Source organism: Triturus cristatus, chromosome 8, assembly GCF_964204655.1.
Source record: "Triturus cristatus chromosome 8, aTriCri1.1, whole genome shotgun sequence".
Lineage (NCBI taxonomy): Eukaryota > Metazoa > Chordata > Amphibia > Caudata > Salamandridae > Triturus > Triturus cristatus.
The window spans coordinates 90,432,507-90,453,549 of NC_140591.1; the positions used below are offsets into that span (position 1 = coordinate 90,432,507).

A 21,043-nucleotide genomic window follows, 5' to 3' on the forward strand; every position below is an offset into this window, starting at 1 on the left:
GTGACATGATTAGCTACTGTGTTTTTGCAATAAAGTAAAAAAATACATAATCTGAAGCCTCTGCTCGTAATAGAATTGTGTGCAGACTGCCTCTTGCAGTATCGGCAGGGGTAGTAGAAGAGACAGAAAAGGGACAAGTCCTTGTTAACCGAGTCCATGGCTGAGAAAATGTGGCAGTGGCGGCCATCTTAGAAATATATCACCTGCGACTTTTCGGAGGTGTTTTTTTACAGAACCCGAGTTACAGGTAAAGGCGATTTGACATTTATCGAGAGCGCATCTTTGTTATAAAATTATTGTTGAAATGTGCAGCATATATATTCCTTGTTTCGCGTTTGATTAATGTCATCATTATTCACCTGTATATGAATGTTATTCAAACCGTTGCGTATCCAGAAATTTTACAAAACTAGTGACAGTTCTTTATGACAAAATCATGTTTGAGCCGCGCGCTGTGGTAGACGCTCAACTAAAGGTTTCTTTTCCGAGATGGCCGCTGCAGTGAACTATCCTCGGTATGGGTGGAGCTTCGCCGCCTGGGTCTCTGGCTTTTTTAGGGTTGGCGGTTGGGTGGGTGAGAGCGCGCGCGCAGGAGGCGGGCCGGGTGAAAGGTCAGGTGTGTCTGGCTGGAGAGTGAAGAGCGCCATCCACATGTGGAGGGAGAGTGCGGAGGAGGAGGAGGCCTCACCCCGGAGCATTGCCCAAAACTGCAGGCCGTAATCGGTCACCCCCCGTGCCGCGGTGCTCCGCGGGAGCCTAGTGCCTTCTGGAAGTTTCCCTGAGGGCTCAGCACAATGAAGGGGTGAGTGCTGGGGCATGTGGGTGGAGGTGATCGGTGGGTGAGTTCACGCGCTTTGAGGCAAGGTGTCTGTCGGCGGAGTTCCTTGTAGAGATGATATACTGCTCCAGTCTGGTTGGGTATGGGTGAGAGGGCTTACTTCATATGTTGGCTGGAGAGACACCGAGAGTCATAAAAAACACAATTATTAAAGCAACACTGGTGGTTTAGCAGGTCTGACTCATTGGATTTCAGGTCAGGGGGACTTAAGTGACAGAGACTCTGCTCCAAGTAGTAGTGGCTACTGCCAGTGTGGATTAGTTTAGCGAAAGCTGCCTACTTTCACTCACACCACTACAACATTCTTGAGCAAGCTCTGACTTAGTCCATTTTCGACCAATCTAAACTCTCGTTCGAGGGAGGAGACCACACCAGCGAGTGAAGTGACAGGTCTCCAGAGTAAGCCGTGTTCTTGTGTCCCACCCACAGTACATGCACGTCAATTTGTCAAAAAAGGGCAACCACGGTGTCAAATGTCCCATCTTGTGCCTTCCTTAGCGAACTGTCGCTGTGATTGCAACAGAACGTAATGTGAACCGAGAGATCCTGGCCCAATGGACACCAGGCAGTACGTTATCATATTGCTCTTCCTAGTAATTCTGCTTAAGTTGTATGGTACGAGTAATACGAGCCTTACAACACACATATAAACTGGATTTATTTAAATGCCAGTATAAAATCGTAGTAAGTACCTCATCGTTAACAAAAACTACTAAATACAATAGGAGCTGAATCATACTCTACGTTATAGTACCTGAGCGACAATTAAAGGGGGAGGGGCAAACAACTTCCTTACAGGTTCTGACTCTTACGAGAAACGTTTGTCATGACCATTGACGCCTTTCCCTAAGCGGGACAATCCCACATAGTATGATGAAGGGTCTCGCAACTTTTGTTGCATGTTCTACTCCCGTCCAGTAGATAAGATTGAGCACAAATCTCTCCTCCTTGTGATCACCATTAAATACATCAGTCAGATTATCCTCTACGTAGATACTTGAGTGATAAAAGTTAAGATATATCCGCGGTTGAGTTCAGTATTATGAACTGAGCATTTAACAGTCAAGTTCCTTTGGCTACTTTAGCTGACATTAAACCTTGGTTATATATAACGCTAGGTACTGCGGTTTATTTTATTTAACTGGCGGATTGAGCATAAAGCTCTGCCGTCGCGACCCTGCTCATGAGTGTCTTTAAGATAATATTCGTGCCAGAGCACCACATGGAGACCCTGCTAAAAACAATGTAACTGATGCAGCAGTCTGCTTTTCCATGCAGCATTCCACACCAACACTGTGACACTCGCATATGATGATCATCCACTTAAAAAAAAAAAAAGACAAAGTAATATTTCAAACAGAAATGGTTGCATTTAAGGCCATGTAGACATTTTTACATATATCAGTGAGTAGTGTGTACCATAAACCGATGAGTAAATATATAAATGAGCTGTTGGAGAGTAATGACAAATCAGCACATGAAATCCTGTTCAGCAGAGTACTCGCAGTCGCCATAGAAAGTAATGTTAAGCATATTTACATTGAGGCCCTTATGTGGAAATCACTTTTTTCTGAGTAGTCCTATAGTTTAAAGAGATGTATTTATTTTTAGATTAGATTTGAAGTTCTGTAGTATAGGGATGGCTCTAAAATCTGGCTCCTGATTATTCCAGGGATAGCGTCAGAAATGGCCAATGGATCTGAATCTGGAGGGGGTGCACCATGGTTTTGTTGTAAGGATGTTGTACTGGTTGGCTTATCTTTAATTGCATAGGAATAGATATTGAGATTGTCTCTGATCTCCGGAGTTAAGTGGATTTCTCAGGGATCTTTCTTCAGTCTGGGTTAGATCGGGTACCCGCAGACGCCACCCCCTCCGCTGATGCTCTCAGACTTACCCCAGTCCCTTTATCCTTGCCCATAGATTTGGATGAGGTAGTCTGGCATTGAAATGGTCCGCTCCAAGAAAAGTTACCTGCCCTGACGGTGTCAGTGGAGCTATTTAAAACAGATACCTACCTGTGGGGACCAAATCTATATAATATCCTAAAGAGTGCTGTGGGGAGTAGGATTCCAGAATCATGGAGATAGACTGTCTCAGTCCCCATTTTGTTTAAAAAAACAAAAAACAGGACAAATTATCACTAAGCTATTTATTATAGGCCAGTCTCCTCAATAGATGGTACTGCTAAAACTCTAGGGAGGGTAATCCTGGGGCGCTTAGAAACCTGGGCTAAGGAGAACAAGATTAACCTGTGTACAGTTTGGGTTTAGATCGGGTATTGGTACCATCCAGCAAACACTGAAACTGCACCTCATCAGCAAATATGTAAAAGCTAAATGAGGGGGCAGTCCGTTTGGCTTTTATTGATCTTTCAACTCAGTCAGCAGGGAAAAATTGCAGGTAATGATGCAGAAGATGTGCGTCTGAATTAGACCATTTCCTATTAAAACGTTTACCCTACGATTTAAAGATCGCTGTTCATTACGGCCCACAAGGGGAATTCATTTCGTGAACTTAATCCTATAGAGGGTTAAGACAAGACGGCATTTTAGCCCCATTTATGTTTTAATCGGTGGCATAACCGAACATCTCTTAAAAAGCAGGAACAGATGTAACAAAGATATGTGGGAAATCATTACCCAAACTCATATATGCAGACAATGCTGTTTGCTTGCCCTTACATCCAGTAGTTTATAGAAATTGTTGAACCAGAGTTTATGGGGTGGCCGGATCTTTAAATAAATGAGTCAAAATCTTGTATGGTCATAAGTGGGTCTACAAACAAAACAAGCACAGGCATAGCCAATAGGTCTCGTCTTTGGTACCTTATGTGTTTAGTTATCCAGCACAATATCCTTGGTGCAACAACATCAACTGTTGCATGGCTAAACACTTATAAGGTCCCAAAAGCGAGACCTATTGGCTATGTCAATGCTTGTTTACTCTTGGGATTTTCTATGGGAGAATGCTTGTGTACAGACCCACAAAATCAGAGATTGGTAATCCTCCTGTTTCTTTTGGACGTTCAAATGTGTCAATATCTTATTGCGCGTGGTGTGAAATGCTTCAGCTTAAATCTCAGCTACTATATCCTCATTAACCTGCAATTGCCTCTCCTGAAATTATTTGTATTTGCTATATTGCTATGGCAGTCAAATTCACCATTAATATTAGGCAGAGGAAGCTATTCATCACAGCATCGGGAATAACCAATAGATTTAATCAAATGGAACCCGGATTTCTAGGCCCCGCTACTTTTGAATGGTTTTTAACAATTTAATGCACGCCCCGCTACCTAGCACCTGGGCAAAGAGCATTATTGTCCCAATATTTAAAAAGGGGGGATCGGTCTCAGCCTAGCAATTATAGGCTGATTTCATTGATTGATAATACCCTTAAAATTTTGGGCAGAGTTGTATACAAAAAGGTCCTGGAATGGTCAGAGGAGTGTAGTATTCTAGAGCCTTGCCAGTTAGATTTCCGTAGCAAGGTTGGTACTAATGAACAATGCCTTAATCTCAACCTTGTAATTGGGAAGTATACTATCGCTCGGAATTCCCCGGTCTATTTGGCCTTCATGGATCTGGCCTCAGCATTTGACCTTGTGAACAGGTCAAGGCAGTGGGCTATCCTATGGGCTGGACGAGCCACTGGCTCATTTTCTGGCATATCTCCATAAAGACCTTGAGGCTCAGGTGAGGCTAGGTAGTGGGGGAGAGGTTTCAGGGGCCATTAAGGTCAGAAGTGGGGGGGGGGGGGGGGTCAGGCAGGAATGTGTCCTGGCCCCCCTCCTTTTTATTATTTATATTAATGGCCTAAATAAGTCACTGGTACCTATGACCCAAGATGTCCGCATGAATCTCGGGAAACCTCTTCCTGTACTACTTTACGCAGATGATGTGGTTCTTATAGGCCACACTCCTAATTCTCTACGTATCCTAGTACAGTCCTTTGTTAAATTCATGGATAGTTTGGACATGTGCGTAAATTAAAAAAAAAAAAAACATTTTTATTGTCCTGTGGCCCCAGAAAACGCCAGCTTAGTTCTATTGTTGCTGGCAATCAAAAATTGACAAGTACCGGTAAATTCCCTTATCTCGGAGTAGTCTTTGCTGTGAACGGCTCCTGGATTGAGCATCTTACTCACTCCAGGAGCAAGTTCTCAAAGACTATTAATTCTATTTTTAGTTTTCCCCGCCCAAAGAACACAGGTGCTATTTTAGCTATTTTAAATTTGGTTTTTTTTAATTACAATGTGTCACTGTGGCTACGTACGGAGCTGAGATTTGGGGCACCGCAGATAGTTCCTGCATTCAGCAGGAAGAAAACCGGTTTTGTAGAAAGCTGTCGAGTATTCCAATCTCGACCCCACAATACATTTGCCACAGGGAATTGAATTTATATTATATATCTGATTTTATACGCGCTCGCCCAGCTCTCTTCTGGCTATCAGTCTAGAAGAATCAGGCAGCTGCCTTAACTAAAAACATTATAACAGACTGTTTGAAGTGTGAGAAGGGGATGGATATTCCCTGGTTATCTGGAGTGCATCAAAGTTTATGCAGCGTCAATAAGGGCTACATTTTCTTAAATCCTAGTGAATCAGAAACTGTAAATAAAAGAACTTAGAAGCGCTCTTTATTCGTTATATAGCACCGTAAGAACTGTGTTGGAATCAAATAAACCTACTGTTTCCAGTTACATGGCTTACGAACGGCACTGCTACCCCCTACCAAATTATCTCACCTTACTTATGAGCCGGTGGGAAAGGAGCCTTTTATTCCGCCTGAGGGCTGGGACAGTTAAATTTGCTTTGTGTTTCCCATTGGGTTATCATCCGAAACTTGATTCACTACCTTGCCCATGTGACGGGGTGAGTGGCCAATCAATTCAACACTTTTTGTTTTTCTGCAAATATTACATGACGTATATCAAGTGGCTTCTCCCATTTTTTAATAAGAGCAGGCCTATTAGTTTGGTTTCTGCTTATTCATGTATGCTTGCCTTGGCTGATGAAGAACTGGTTTTTCGTCTAAGCACATTTTTGAGAATTGCCACCAGGGCGCGTAAGACAATGTCTAATCACTGAGTCTCATTCACGCACGGACAGTTCATAGCCATCGATTGGATTGGTTTTATATATTAGTGATTTATTTATTATTGAGGACTCTTGTTTTATTCTGTCATCTGAATTTTATGATGCTGTGTTTATACAACTGTAATTCTAACTATTATGTATTGTTACATTTTTAACCATTGTTGCACTTTTATGGATACTATGTTTATCCGAATAAAGTTTTGTGAACTGATATTAGGCATTAGTGTGTCAAGTTAACAGAAGCCAGACTATTGCCCTCAAGCAAAGAGGATTGACTTGTCCTAAAAGAGAGCTGCGGAGTCCTCTGCTCTGAGACCGGGTTGAAAAAGAAACAAAATAGAGTACTCCCCTGACATCAATCTTGGTGACATTAAACAGCACAGCCATTGGCAGGATACCCCGCTGCTGATTACCACATGTTAAATAAGCAACAAAGATGTGACACCATCACCATATGTGAGTCTGACGTGACAGGTCCAATCGGGTATCGGAGCGCTTTGCATTGCACCAGTTACGTTACATGAGGACATACATTCATTTTTTGTTAGGCACGGGGAGATTAAGTGATTTGCCCAGAATCACAGGATGTCCAGAGTCATTACCGAGACTCGAACCCAGTTCCGAGGTCGAGCGCCCTCGCCGTTAGGCCAACTCCTCTCCTGTGGTGAATGGACATAGTAATTACAATTAAAAAAAATCAGAAAGCCATGGACAGTGAAAATCCTGATGTTTCCTAAGCAGCACAGCCATTGTAAGGTGTTTCTAATTGCATTGAATCTGAAAGACAGCTAAAATTTCCCCCAATCATATGTAACAAACATTGGCAAAACCAATAGTTCTGACCTTGGCAAGCGTGTGAACATATGCAATATGTAAAAAAAAATGGAAAACGCATAAAAATATTATAAATGCAGGAGTGACCCAGCAGCCCAGGAACGCAATCAATCACTAATGTGCCCTTAGACAGCTGTGCACAAGTAATTAGGCGAAGTGCCATCACTCACAGTGCAAGACAACCAAAGGATGAAGTGGACTGATCCATTGCTGCATGCTGTGGTTGGTGGAAGCAACATGTGATTGACGCCTTAACATACCAGTGGATAACGAGGGCTGAGTCAAACCTCCTGTATTCATACATATATATGATTTTTTTATTTTTTATTGAAAACATGAGACTGGAAAGGCACTAAAGCTGTCTCTAGGCCAGCTGTAACAAACTGATGGTTTGTGGAACCACATGGACATTTATTTAATTGTTATATATTTTTTTTAAAGAGACTCTTTATGTGAAGAGAATTACTTTAATGTAGAGCAAAAACACACTTTTTACAGCATCCCCATACTGGAAGGCCCATAGCCACAACCCACGGAAAGCATTTGGGTCATTTATAATATTGAACTATATAGCATAGTAATGTTATGCATGAGTAAACTGATTTTTATTTTATTTTTTGAGTATACATTCGTTGTCTGTGAATCACAAAAGCGATTTTGGGCTCAAATTGTCCTTTTCTTGTTTAACTTGAACGAATCATGCAAATGGGTTAATGGATTAGGCCAATGTGCTCAAATAGCAGATTTTTGTTTATGCACCTACATTCTAGATGACCCAAAAATAATGACTTGGCTCTGCAAGCGGCAGACCTGGTGACATTTACAGGTGGAAGATCTACGCACAGAAGTGAAACTTAAGTAGGCAAAAGTTTTGATTATTTAGTGCTTCTTGCTTTGAAGTAGGGAGCGGCATTCTGGAATTTTCCAGAGAGTTTAAACCATCATTCCCAATGTGTTACACCACTCTGAATATACACTTAACACTGCACCAAAAATGGTGGAATGAAGGTGTATGAATAATACGAGTTCTCTAAACATCCTCGTATTGTGAGGATCAAGGGAGAAAAATAGATTGTTTGCACCGAAAATGTACACGTGGAGTAAAATGTAAGAAATACAAGCAAATATACACTTTTTAGCCAAACATGAGGATAGTCTGCGTGCGTGAGTCTGCGACACTATTTATGGAATTATGTAACGCAACGTGATGTAATTATACATAATGTAATATAGAAGGTGTGACTCATTAATAGGGAATTGAGACTGCTGTTAGATTTCTCCTCTCACTTGATGATCACCACATACCACCACCGACCACACATGGTTCAGAGGTTTTCTGCGAGCTTTGTTGCAGCGGCTGATAGGAGGGCAAGAAAGTCGAAAGGAAGGGATGATAGATGCACGAATGGAGGGGAGGAACTAAGAAAAGGGTAGGAAGGAAGGAAGAATAAAAGAAGAAATGGTGCAAGGAAAGAAGATTCAATGGAGTGGCAGGGGAGAATGGACAGAAGACAAGTGCTGTTGGATGGAAGGACACTAAGGGAGAAGGGAAGTAGAATAAGAGGGAAGGAGAAGTAAGGTAGGTGCTGGTGGAAGAGGAAGGGAGGGAGAAGGAAGGTAGAAATGAGGAGATGGAGAATAGAAAATAGGGTCATGATAATGGATACGCGTCTAAAATCGAATCTGCTTCTGCTGCAAAATAAACCATGTGTATAGCTGGGTGCACTTGTCTACCAAGTTCTTCTGACACCTTCGAAGACACCGCCGAGGCATTTGGGACCTTTGTTCGCCTACCTGCCCTCTCGAGTCAGCGGCAGACTAAAGTCGTGCCCCCTGTGGAGGTCAGGACGACCCGCCTGAAGCGCCTCACAGAGGGAAAGAAACGCTTCAAAAACGTAAACTGATTTCCGAATGGAGAAGTGTCGGGGTTGCTGTCCAACAGGACCGGTCACGTCTCGCTGGAGGAGAAAAAGGCAACTTATTCCCAACGGAGTCGGGCATGATGCCTACATGTGTGCCAATGGGTCTGCCAAGCTGCCTGGAGGGTACTCCCCGCCGGGGCTGCGGGAGCCCACAACCGGGCGTGCCACCGGTACCCGACGGATGGACTTCACCATGTCATGCATGGGCTTCGCCGTGGGTCTGGGCAACGTGTGGCGCATCGCGTACCTGTGCTACAAGAACGGCGGAGGTAGGTGTCTGCCTCCGGGCGCCTTGAGGACTTTCTTTGATACTTGTGGCAGTGGCAGCGCTTTCATTTCTACCATAGATGCGTAGTGTCACAGCACTGCAAATAACCTATATACGTGTTATCAACGCAACAAAATGAAATGTGACCCTCTGGAGTTACAAAGATCTCAGCAGCAAGTAGTGAACCCAGAGAGCTGTCCAACTCTCTTCAGTGAGTCTTTCAGTGCCCTTAAGTGTTTCCCCTTTACTACACTCCTGTGCCATACGTACTGCGCGTCCTGCCATCTGATTGGATGCTTGGTTCACCTACGTGCACAGAACCCTGCTAACAAAGAGGGACTCTGCCCCCTCCCCACCAGCCGAGGACACAGGCGCAGTGTTTCATGTAGTCGTGTCTCTCTGGTCACGGCTCCTCAGAGCTCTCACACACCCTCTTCTCTTGTTCACAACCCTGCTTTAAATCGTGCACACTCCGCTGCCACCTGTGCAGGGGGCATCCTGTACCCCCCCCCCTCCTCCCTCACCCAGACTCCAGGCGATGGCGTCACGTCAAATCCCTGCTGGGAGTATTCCCGGGGTGTGGGGGATCTCACGCCCTGCTTACTTTCACGCCTTGAGTGGTGGAAGGACCCCGGGCCCCTCCACATGTTCTACGTGACCCCGGGCCCCTCCACATGTTCTACGTGACCCCCTTTTTTGCTTTCTGCCACTGAAGACAATAGTTAATCATTGTACTGGTGCACGTGCATAGCGCTTTGTACTCTGGGAAAGCAATGAAGCACTATACGTTTTGTCGGTTCCTGGGCGGCTTTTTGGAAGCGTGTGCCTAGAATAGAGCCGGGGGTGGTAAGCGCTGGATGGGAGAGGGGTCTTCTGTTCATGCGATTCGAAGACCTGCTCCAAATATTGTGGCGCGTGTTGGCAAATTGAAAGAAAAACTAGGACTCTGACTTCAACCCGTCTGCACTGAGGATTACATTTTCCGTACTTATTTTATCACTTTAATCTCTGGGTGACCTGCAAAATACTTTGTTCTAGGCCTTTATTGAGCTCCATCTCCGATGCAGACCGGCACACCTCATCATCTAAAGATGTGTGCATTGGAAGCTGCATGTTGACGAGGCGGCTGAAGCCCTTTACGCCCCATCGGCATTGGGTGCCTGCAAAGAGGCGTAGAACTCAGATTTTCAGTTACATAACCGGTTTCCGGTGACGTCATGCACGTGCTACTCAACAGTACCTATGGTTACACGGTTGAAAAGTGTTCATTTGGCAATGATCATTTGCGAGAAGTACTGTTGACAATCTAGGAAAAGCCACGCAAGTACATCAATACCACACATTTCATCAAACAGAGTTATGTACAGCGAACACAACCGCGAGCAAGGATTGTATTACAGCACACGCTAAAAGGCCGAAAAAGAAAAACTTAAAGCACGAGGCAGCTTTAAAATTGCAGCTCATCTGCTGGTGTCAGAGCGGCCGGGGCTGGAAGGTGTTCAAAGGGGTGGAAAAGAAAAGCCCCTGCGTCGATTCACGCTTAAGAGCTCGGAGATGGCAACGAGATGCAAAATTATGGGCACACGATGGAGTCAGGCCAAAACTGAAAGACCAAGTCTCAGAGTTCACGAAGACAGCAAAATATATAATATATTTAAAAAGTGGGGAACCAGAGTGTGCTGGAAGAGGTGCTCATCTTGGCATATTTCTGATGAGCCAATGTTAAAACGAGCGACACAAACGGAGCAGCCTTTTTCTGAAATAAAAATAAAAAGCACACGAGTGGTGTGCGCGCCCCCACCGCGAGCGATCTGTTTTTAATTATCACGCCCGTGTCTGGGCACGATAATTGAAAACAGATGTGGCCTGTGCAGGTATCCGCAAGCAATAGGCCGTGGGCGGAGCAAAGGCGGGACATGCACCCGCCTTTGCCCAATTGCGTGCTGTCTTTATTTGAAAGACACACGCAAAGCCCATTAGCCTGTGCGGAAGAAGAAAAAAATACACGCACAAGCGTGTGGGGAGCTTTCTGAAGCCCCTTACTAAAAGTCGAGCAAGCAGCGCATGCGTGCTGCTCTAGGCTCGACCTAAAAACGAAGCTCCTCAGAATCGGTGGGGCGGGGGTACTTATAATGAAAAATATTTTAATAATGTGGGTATTATTTTTAGTTCCATCTTAAGCTAGAAAGCACATTTCTAATGCAATTACAAATGGGTAGAAACACAGAAGTTATCTTTCATTTCTTAAGGATTTTAAACCACAAACCTTTGCCACAGGTGATCACTTTATTTAAAACCAAATGTATTTACGCCGCCATGTACGGGGCTGGGGTCTAGGGGCTTACCAAAATGTAGATGTACTTCAGCGCATTGAACTTTCTCACGCAGGCAACTGGCAGCTCCTAAAAGCACTGGAAATTTAATTTGCCGTGAAGAATTACGCTTTCCCTTTGTAGAAGACCAGTTAAAAATATTGGCTGAACCCCCCCCCCCCCCCCCCCCTCCCCAAAGCGTGTTGGGTGCAAGACTGCACCCTAAATTGTTTATCCCTCCAAAATGCGATCAAGATACCATGGTTGGCGTATGTAAAAACAAGTTTTTCATATACTAGGCCTCTCAAATCTTCACACAACCCATATTGGTTAAGGGTGATGCAAAGGATATTGTGAAATCTCATTTTGTAGAGTCCTATATAAACAAGTTAACCTGAAGACCATGAACACATGTTTCTATGGTCACGGTCAAAAATACAGAACCTTTTCTGTGCTAGTTTGAAAATCCTTTTATTCGCCTGTTTTTAAAAATAAAAAATAAAAATTTAAATTGAATCTTCGACAATTTAAAGTGGCCTTTCCTATCCAGTGTATATGGAAACATGATTTGCCACCATGCCATTGTAACCATGTCCCCACACCATGCAGAAGTTATTAATTTTATTCTGCCCTGTATATGCAAACCCTAGATCTGCCTTTTTAACTCCTGTATTACGCCAGGCTGGTTTTAAACAGTTTTTGACTGCTATGGAGTTTTTACAAAGGCTTTCTCCAATTGATGTGTCTTGCAGTACTGAATCTTATCAAGAGCGTGTAACAAATAAGAAACCGATATGAACAGCTAACCTTTTAGTTTAAAGTTCACTATTTTTTTGTGTATGATTTTTCACTTCCTTTTTATACTGTCTTTCTACTGATAATTATGCCTAAACTGTATTTGGGAAGCATCAAAAAACGTTTTGTTTCTGTATTTATGGTTACAATATTGTCAAAGATGTTTTTGACTTCGAGTCTCTGAAAGTTAACCTGGCTCTGACCTCTGTATGGTTTCGAAGATCAGCGGATGGAGGCAAGATGGTTATGGTGTGCTGAGGTGAAGAAGTTTGCTGAGAGCGGGTTCAGTTGATTGGTGGGTACAGAAGCCAAATTGGGAGGTGTTGAGCATTGAGGTGTTAAGTCAGGCAGTTAAAGACGAGGCATTTAACCCGTTCACTGCCAGGCTTTCTGTGCATTCCTCTGCACTTTATGCAGCAAGGGGCTTGAGTATTATGAAGAAGGGAAGCAGATGCTGAAGAGTAGTAGGGAGATTTTGTGTCCGTCATGGGTTTCTTTAATGAGGGTAGGACTACTGCAGTTTTAAAGCAAATGGGTTGGGTATGGGACAGTAGTGATCACTTAAATTGGCAAGTTAGGGTAAAATATTGAAGGTGAGAGGTTATTTTATGTTTCATTGACTAAAAGCGTCAGATGGGTGGTATGTATGATTATGCAGCGGAAATGTGAACATTATGATCTGGAAAGTGATTGTTTAGGCATTCACTGTGATTAGAGAAGGTAGTTTTTTGGGGTATAGGTCGAAGTGTAGTTGTTTAAAGCAAAATCACAGTACGCAGACTGCTGTGGAGCAAAATACAGTAGAACTAACCGTTGTGGAGCAGATGGTGAGGAGATGTAAGCTCGTTTTGTTGCCCATTACGAAATGGACTTGATACTTGGTTACCTGCTATTGTGACAAGATATCACAGTTTATCCATGCACTACTAACCTATTGTTCAAGCTCCCTCAGTCCTCAAAACATTATGCAAGACCTCCAAAGCGGACCACAATACTACTAGATGCAACCTGGCAAACGTATAATCTCTGCAGTAAATAAATATCTGCAGTGCATAAAGATAACTGGGTGCACTCCCAAGATGTGAGAAATATTTGGCCAGTATTTCAGAACGACAAAACTTTTTTACTTGGGAATCATTTAAGCAAAATAGCTTGGTGTTCTGGGGGCTCTTAAAATGCTTGTTTCCGTGCACAAGTAGCTCATCCAGTCTAGGTTTAGTTCTACCATATTCTGGTACGCCTGCATTTATAATGGAATGACCAGCACTACTAATAACAATGTTAAGAAAAGGTCTGGAATGTATGAGCTAATCATGCATGGACTCTATGCTTTGGTGTGGGAAATAAAACTTCTTATGACAATGGAGAAGTATGAAAAATCTAGAGTCCTGATTGTTGCAACCCAAAATTATATTACTAGCAGTTTTAGTTTTCTCGTAATATCGATTGGAGGATTTTTCTGAGAAGTATTTTTTCAATTCTTATGTGATTCACAGCTGGTATGTGGAGATGTCCATTTTCATCATCAATGTTGACCCTCAGTGGGATAAGCATGCCTTTAATGTTCTAGAACTACAGTTGAAACATTTTACATTCTGCAACTTGCATCCATGTACTCCAACACAACCAGGGCCGTCCCTTGTGCTGAGAAAAAAGCCACCAAAAGGCCAGTAACTCCAAAGTGTGTTGTATGCTTCCCTGTAAAGGGCAAGAGAAAAGGTAATTATTGCTGAGTTCCTCTGCTATGCCGAATTTGATATCTTTCCACTGCAGCACCTTAGCTGTTGCTCCCATATAAATTGTATTCTTCCCACCTAAACAGCAGTCACATCATCCTGCTAGTCTGCTGTATCTAATCTCTAGCTTTCAGCACCATCCACACTCCATAAAGTAGCAAGGTGTCAGTCATATTCAAGCATGGCTATCCAGGCACACTCCAGTGGAGTTCAAGTTTGTATCTGCCTCAAACACGTTCTTTTTGAAGTACAGGTCAAGCAAGGAGGTTATTTGTTTATAGCTCAGTACTAGGTGAGGGTTATCACCTAGTGAGGTAGGAATGCCAACACATCTGTGGAGGGGTAGACCAAGTTTATGGGAGTGTCTTGTAGATTGTATGAGAAAATGAAAAACCGCTATCCTTTTATTGGGAGATCAAGGGGAGCGCTGGGAGGTAGGACATTTGTGCTGGTGCGGTGATCCCACACAAATGTGAGAAAAGTGATTTGCTTAGCTAAATTTGAGGTTTGCAGGGGATTTTGAGTAAGTAAATGTTGGGAGATCCATGTAAGCCGCATCTCCCTGGACTCATCCAGGTGTTTAGTTTTCAGAAATGTTTGTGTTTGGTAGGTTTCCCTAGATGGCCGCTGATCCCGGTACGGAAAATGCAGGTGACACCTTTGCAAAATCAGGTAGTTTTGCGATCGATAATTTTGAAGTCTCCGCAGTATGTTTTGAGGTGTTTCTGTTGCAGGCACTAGGCCTTACCACACAAGCGAGATACCATTTTTATTGTGAGACTTGAGGGAATGCAGGGAGGTCGGAAGTTTGTGGCTCCTTGCAGATTCCAGGAATTTCCATCACAGAAAAGTGATAAATGGATTTGTTTTTTATTTATTTTTTACAAAATTTTAGGTTTGCAAGGCATTCTGGGTAGCAGAACCTGGTGAGAGCCACAAGTCACCCCATCATAGATTCCCCTGGGTGTCTAGTTAAAAAAAAAAAAAAAAATGTACAGGTTTGGTAGGGTTCTCTAGGTGCTGACTGAGCGAGGGTCCAAAGACTACACCTAGGCACATTGCAAAAGGGTCAGTTTTAACAAGAAAAATGTGATGTGCTCATGGTGCGTTTTGGGCTGTTTCCTGTCACGGGCACTAAGCCTACCCAGACAAGTGATGTACCATTTTTATCAGGAGACTAGGGGGAACACAGTACAGTAGAACAAGTGTTACCAATTGACTTTCTATACATTTCTGCCTTCCAAATGTTAAACCATGTGTAAAAAAAGGTCCTTTTGAAAAATGTCCTCTAATTCACATGCTAGTACGACTACCGACAATTTTGGGGATGTGCAAATAACCACTGCTTCTAAACTCTATTTTGTTTCCATTTATACATAGGTTTCCTTGATACTCTTTCACTATTTATATTTTACCAAATGGATTGCTATATACCAGATATACAATGAAAACCATTGCAAGGTGCAGCTCAGTTAATGGCTCTGGGTAACTCTGGAACCTGTTGAACCTACAAGTTCTATATATCCCTGCAACCAGACTGGGACAGCAGACCCAACGGTATATTGCTTTAAAAAATGTCGTGCGTACAAGAAGTTACAGGCGAAAACATTGGCACAATTGACTGTTTTCTTTTCAACTCAATTTCAATGTTTTTTTTATTTTAACTGTTAGATTCTATAGGAAAACCTTAAAGGATCTGCACAAATGACCCCTTGCTGAATTCAGACTGGTCTCATTTTTGGAAATTAATAGCTTTCTGGGATCCGTTATCGCTTTCACACCCACTTCTACCACTAACTGGAAGGAGGTTGAAAGCACAAAAAAATAAGAAAGACACGCTATGTCCCAGTAAAATGCCAAAACTGTGTAGAAAATGTTTGTTTTCTGACTAAGATTAAAGTCTACCTGTTCCTGAAAACTGGGAAGATGGTGATGTTTAGCATCACAAACCCTTTGTTGATACCAATTGCAGGGAAGAAAGCAGACTTTCTTCTGCAGCACCTTTTCTCCATTTTTCCCAAAATGTAGCTGTATTTTGGCTAATTTCTTGGTCCCTTCCAGCAGAATCCACAAATCCTGGGTACCTTTAGAATCCCCAGGATGTTAGAAGAAAAGGACGAAAATTTAGTGTGAATACCTTATGTGGACAAAAGGTTACAGGGGCCTAAGCGTGAACTACCCCAAATGGCCATAAAAAGGCTTAGCGGTTGGTTGGTAATGGTTGGCATATTCTATGCAGCCACTGCCGAACTGTGGCATAAGCTTCACATTGACACAGTGGTGGTTAATCCTTGAAGAATCTGGCCATTCTCGTCACTCCAATGACTGGCCGTATGGTGGTAATTTTTAGCTTATTATTTGCATCCATTTGCAGAATGGTAACTTGCAGTAGCATACTGTTCTCGGTGGCACAATGATTGTAATCCATGGTATATTGTCATCTCTAGTATTGTGGCAGTTCGAATAGTACGAGGGTATTTTTTTTTTTTGTGTGCAATATTGTGGACACCGTTTGGGCAATAAATTCCTGACATTTTGTAGCTGTCCATGGCAATGTGCCTGCTATACTTCTGTCTGCAGCATTACGTTGAATTATTGTATTTTCACTATGTATGGAATTTGTTTACTGTAGTACAGTACTGACTCTGGTTTAAAGGTGGTAACTCTTGGCTTATGTGCAGCCATGGTTTGATGGCAGCACGGCACAAATGCAATTTTTTTTAATGCATTAAAGTGCAAGGAGATTGGAGGTGAGATGAACCAGTGCATGTGGAATGTGTATGCTAGTGTTCAGCCTGGCCTACCCTTTCTCTAAAACTTAGTATCTACTCCTCTTTGGCAATGTATGGATTTTTATGACGTGGCCCTGCGCACTCATATATATATATATATATATATATTTTTTTTTTTTTTGTGCATACTGTTCCCTTTGAGAGTGTAATGGTAGTACTTTAACGTTATCAAAGATTTTTTAACCTGGGTGCACTCTGAACAGCAGCCTTTATGAAGTCTCATACCGGCCACGGACGTAAGGCTGTATTGACAATGCCAGACTTCATACTCCAGTGAGGATCTGACATGTCAGCAGCAAATTCGTGCCTGAATAAGCCATATATGCTTAGTTACCCATGTTGTGGGTATTCCTTTAAGATTGAGTTGGCTTGCACGCTTGTTGCATCTAATGTCGTTCCACTTAGCAGTACTCAGCTCTGCTAAATAGCATGCATCAGGCGTTAGTCCAACACATTTTAGTGTGGTGGTCCGCATCATCGCATTGAAATGCTGAAATCGCGCATTATGGCGCCTCTTGGCTGTCAAGCCAGACTCTGTAATGCACCAAAATGGCAGTGGCAGCACGTGATGCGCGCAGCTCCCGGCAGGCTTGAGGGCCAGTGGTTCATGTGCATGCTAGTACCGTGCTACAATGTAAGCACAGATAACCTAAACTACGAAAATATAGAATATATATCACATAGAACAAAACAAAAATATATACAATATAAGACTGATACCCCTACAAACTTTTATAGCATATAGTCTACACACAATTACACAATGCAAGTGAGAGTAGCTGGCATGGTCGGCACGGCGCTCGGAACGATGACTCGCTCGTAGTTCTGAGCAATTGCAGTTGTCTTCTCGAGGGACCGTTTATACATTAATTGGTGTATTTGGGAGAGTGATTGGATTCCTCTCTAACATTTGAGTGTATATTGATATATAATCTCACTTGCATTGCGCAATTGTGTGTGTGGACTATATGCCATTTGAGTTTACTACATTTTTTTTTTTTGCGTTGGACTCCTCGTGATAAGGTGAATGAATACATTTTTCTGTTGGACGCTCTGTTATTGAATATTGTTTGTCCTGATGATAACCGCTCAAGTTTAATGTGGTTGAAACCCAGTTGACGCGTATATGTTGCCTTGATTGAAGAAGACGCAATCTTTGCTACTTTTGTTTTTTGTTTTGTCTGAACAGCTTATGTGTAATTTTCCTCTGTTTACACTGTTTGTTTACACTGTTTATTGTCTTTATGGTTTGTTGTAATCGAGAGCACCATTGCCTTCTGATTTTATATTGTCTTATTAAATTATGTACGTTTTTGAATTTGTATAGGTGTCACCTGCCAAGTCTTATATTGCACATTTGTTTTTTTCTATGTGATATATATTCTATATTGTCGTTTTTTATATGTAATATACTACTTGAATCCTTGTTAGGATTCAAGTCTTTACCTTGCCCCTGGTTCAGGTAATAGGGTTGCCCCTTTTGGTGGTAACAATGTAACAGCCAAAACATGCGGCCGGCATAACTGTGACGATAGGGGGGGGGGGGGGGTTTATAATAGATCCTGCACGCGGGCCGCACCTTCTCAGCTCACCAGTCGACACTGTCTTTTTTTATTTATTTATTTTTCCCCTCATCCCCGCCCCAGTCAGCACCAGCTATCTCAGACTTTCCGTTGAGAGCCTGACAGCCTGTAGCCGAGGGAGCTGCTCGCCGCTTGCTTTTGGCTGCTACCTAACTTAATCATCCCATGGTGTGAATCGAGTGACTGAATCAATGGTGAGTGACAGTCTAGATTTGTGCCCGGCTCTGAGGTGAGCGCTGACATGTTCATCACGTTGTTACTTTTGCATCACAATAAGTCCAGATCAAAACGTGTGATCATTCAAGCTCCCCTGTCTGGGCCACCCCACAGGCTTTCTTTGTGAGATGTTCAACATATGAGAGAAAATAACCTAATCCGAATGGGGCACTGGCTGTAGCTTTCCCAGATCTGGTGGTGCCTCACCTCCCGTTTTAAATGCTGGCAAGGCACCCCACACAGTCACTACTATGCACTAGTAGTGCAGAGATTTCAGAAATAAGCAGTTTGGTTCCTTTTACTGAGCTGCCCTAGGCTGGCCCGCCACTTAACTGCCTCTTGGCAGTCGGTGGAGAATTCCCCCCGCTCCACTCCCCCCCCCCCCCCCCCCCCCCCCTATAATTTCTGTCCCAGGCAGCTGGTCTGACACAGAGCAGATCGTTGTCCACCTATGCCAGTCTACTCTGCAGTAAAACCAGCATAGCAGCTACTGTGACTGGCAATAATTTGAAGTTTCAACAAGTGCTGAATGATTGCTGAAGAATAACTAACACCCTAAAGGCAATACATGGCACCAACACATGCTTACATTTCACACGTTTTACTCCATATTGCACTCCCGAAGACTATTTCCTTTTACAAACTGTTATTTTTAAGTAGTTTTTAACACTGCATTCTGACTATGCCGTCTCTGGGTTTTTCAGTGAGATCAGGTTGTCGGTGTGCGTTAGGGCACAATTCTGAGCACCGACACTGTGTTTCGCACTTTGCCGACCATTGTGTAACAATAGTATTCGAATACCTGCTCACTCGGTCATTAGTCTCTACACAGCGCAGGAAGCGATTATCACACATGTGGTAATTGCCATTTTATCTAAAGCCTGTGAAGGAAGTACACAGCTGTTGAAATATTGACAACTTCAAAGGAAATGAAAATGTATTTTTAAGGTGAGTAGAGTGTGTGTGTTAGCTGAGAACATTGGGGCAGGGGTGCGACACAAGCATGTACATGCAGAAGGACAAAGTATAAAGACAGTGATAAAGAGCAAGGAGACAATGACGTGCATATGAACGATTTCAGAGAGATGCTGGAACAGAAAGAATGAAAGTGTATATAGAGTGAGAAACTGCAGAGAACAGTGTGAATGGGAAATAGATCCAAGCACGCAGACTTCTTCCCTTCCACACACCTTAGTAATGTTTAAATCCTAGTCTAATATTTCAGAATTGCATCATCTTAAACTCTACTTCACAACAAAATATTTATTAATTACCCATTCATCTGATACTGCTAACAAGCATTAATCACATCAACAGGCCTGAATTGTTTTAGGTTATGTTTGTTATTGTGTCGTATATCTGGCTATAGTAATGGAAAACTCACAGGCACGCAAATAATAGTCCTTGCTTTACTCGCAAGGAAGTGTCACACATTCAGTAGTAGAATGGCACAAATTGCATATTGTATTTGTGCACAATGAAATCATATAAATGTCATACATAGGCAATTAAAAAAATTAGCCAGCTATGTAAAGTATTTAAGAATCGTGTCTGGGGCTTTGCAAAATGTTAGTGAGAACAGAGGGCAGCTATTTTTCTCGGAGTGGGAGATATATGCAGGAGGGTTAGGGTAGTCGGGGTAGTTTCAATAACGAGCTGACCCATGCTCTAAAAAGTGCTTTTTAGGCTGGCGTGAGGTCATGATGATCAGATCATTTTCTGAGCAGCAGCAGTGCCCGCCTGCCCTCAGTTATTGAGAATTGCAGTGATACAGTCTGTCTCCAGTTTAGTGCCCCTCGATTTCTCGTGCTTTGCAGCAGTTGTAAGATCTTCTTGGAGTTTCTCGTTGCTCAAATGGGTGTAATTCATAATATTTATGTTTCTCATCTTCATTGCATGATCTTTGCTTGTATGAAAGTGTCACTCGTTGAAATGTCACTCATAAATACACTGAAATCATTAAAATGTCTCACATAGCAATCTGTAACATTGGTGGCTATCAGTACTGCAGATCTGTAGGGTCTGAAAGTAAGGAATCGATGCTTTACTTTGTGATTTGTCTCCATATCTATCCCTTTGAAGTGTAAATTGTGTGCGTAGGGTTGGTTCACTCCAAGCACGTGGTATATTTTAAACCAAAAAGTCAATCTGATTTTTAGAACTTTTTTTTGTTTATTGTTCTGCACTTCAGCCCCAATGTTTTTCTTTCACCTTCTGACAAGTTTACCCCCGCCCCCCCCCCCCGTGCTTTCTTATGGGGCTTGTTTTTTTACCATCTACATCTGTACCTTTTTGAAGACTATACATTTGTGGATACTGCGGATTTTTTCTGGCCCCTCTTTAGCCCCCAGCTAATTGTTGTTTTTGTGCTGCAAGCGAATAGCTGCTCTGAATGGCATCTAAAACTGCTTACTAAGAGCCTGGGTATAGATAGCCGCAGCACGTAACGCCTCTGGTGTTGCGGCGGATTCCAGTTCGGGCTGTCAGCCGGGATACCTCGGTGTGTGAGACTGAAAGGGGGGTGACCTGGCGCGCGCGCTGGCGGCGTGACGTCAACGAACGTCCGCACGCAGCTGTGACGTGCTTTTCACAGGTACACCAGATCCACCTCACAGGTTTCACAAACCCCCGGCCAAAAAAAACGTG

General features: G+C 42.9%; 1 protein-coding gene across 2 annotated transcripts in view; it reads left to right on the forward strand.

Annotated features, from left to right (window-relative positions):
* Nucleotides 1-602: 602 nt before the first annotated feature.
* Nucleotides 603-21,043, forward strand: part of NAA50 (N-alpha-acetyltransferase 50, NatE catalytic subunit) — a 165,327-nt gene continuing 144,886 nt past the window's right edge. For both annotated transcript variants that reach the window (XM_085621088.1, XM_085621089.1), the window contains exon 1: nt 603-802. In XM_085621088.1, the coding sequence (XP_085477214.1) occupies nt 795-802 (8 nt within the window). In that variant the 5' untranslated portion in view covers nt 603-794. The remainder of the gene's footprint in view (nt 803-21,043) is intronic.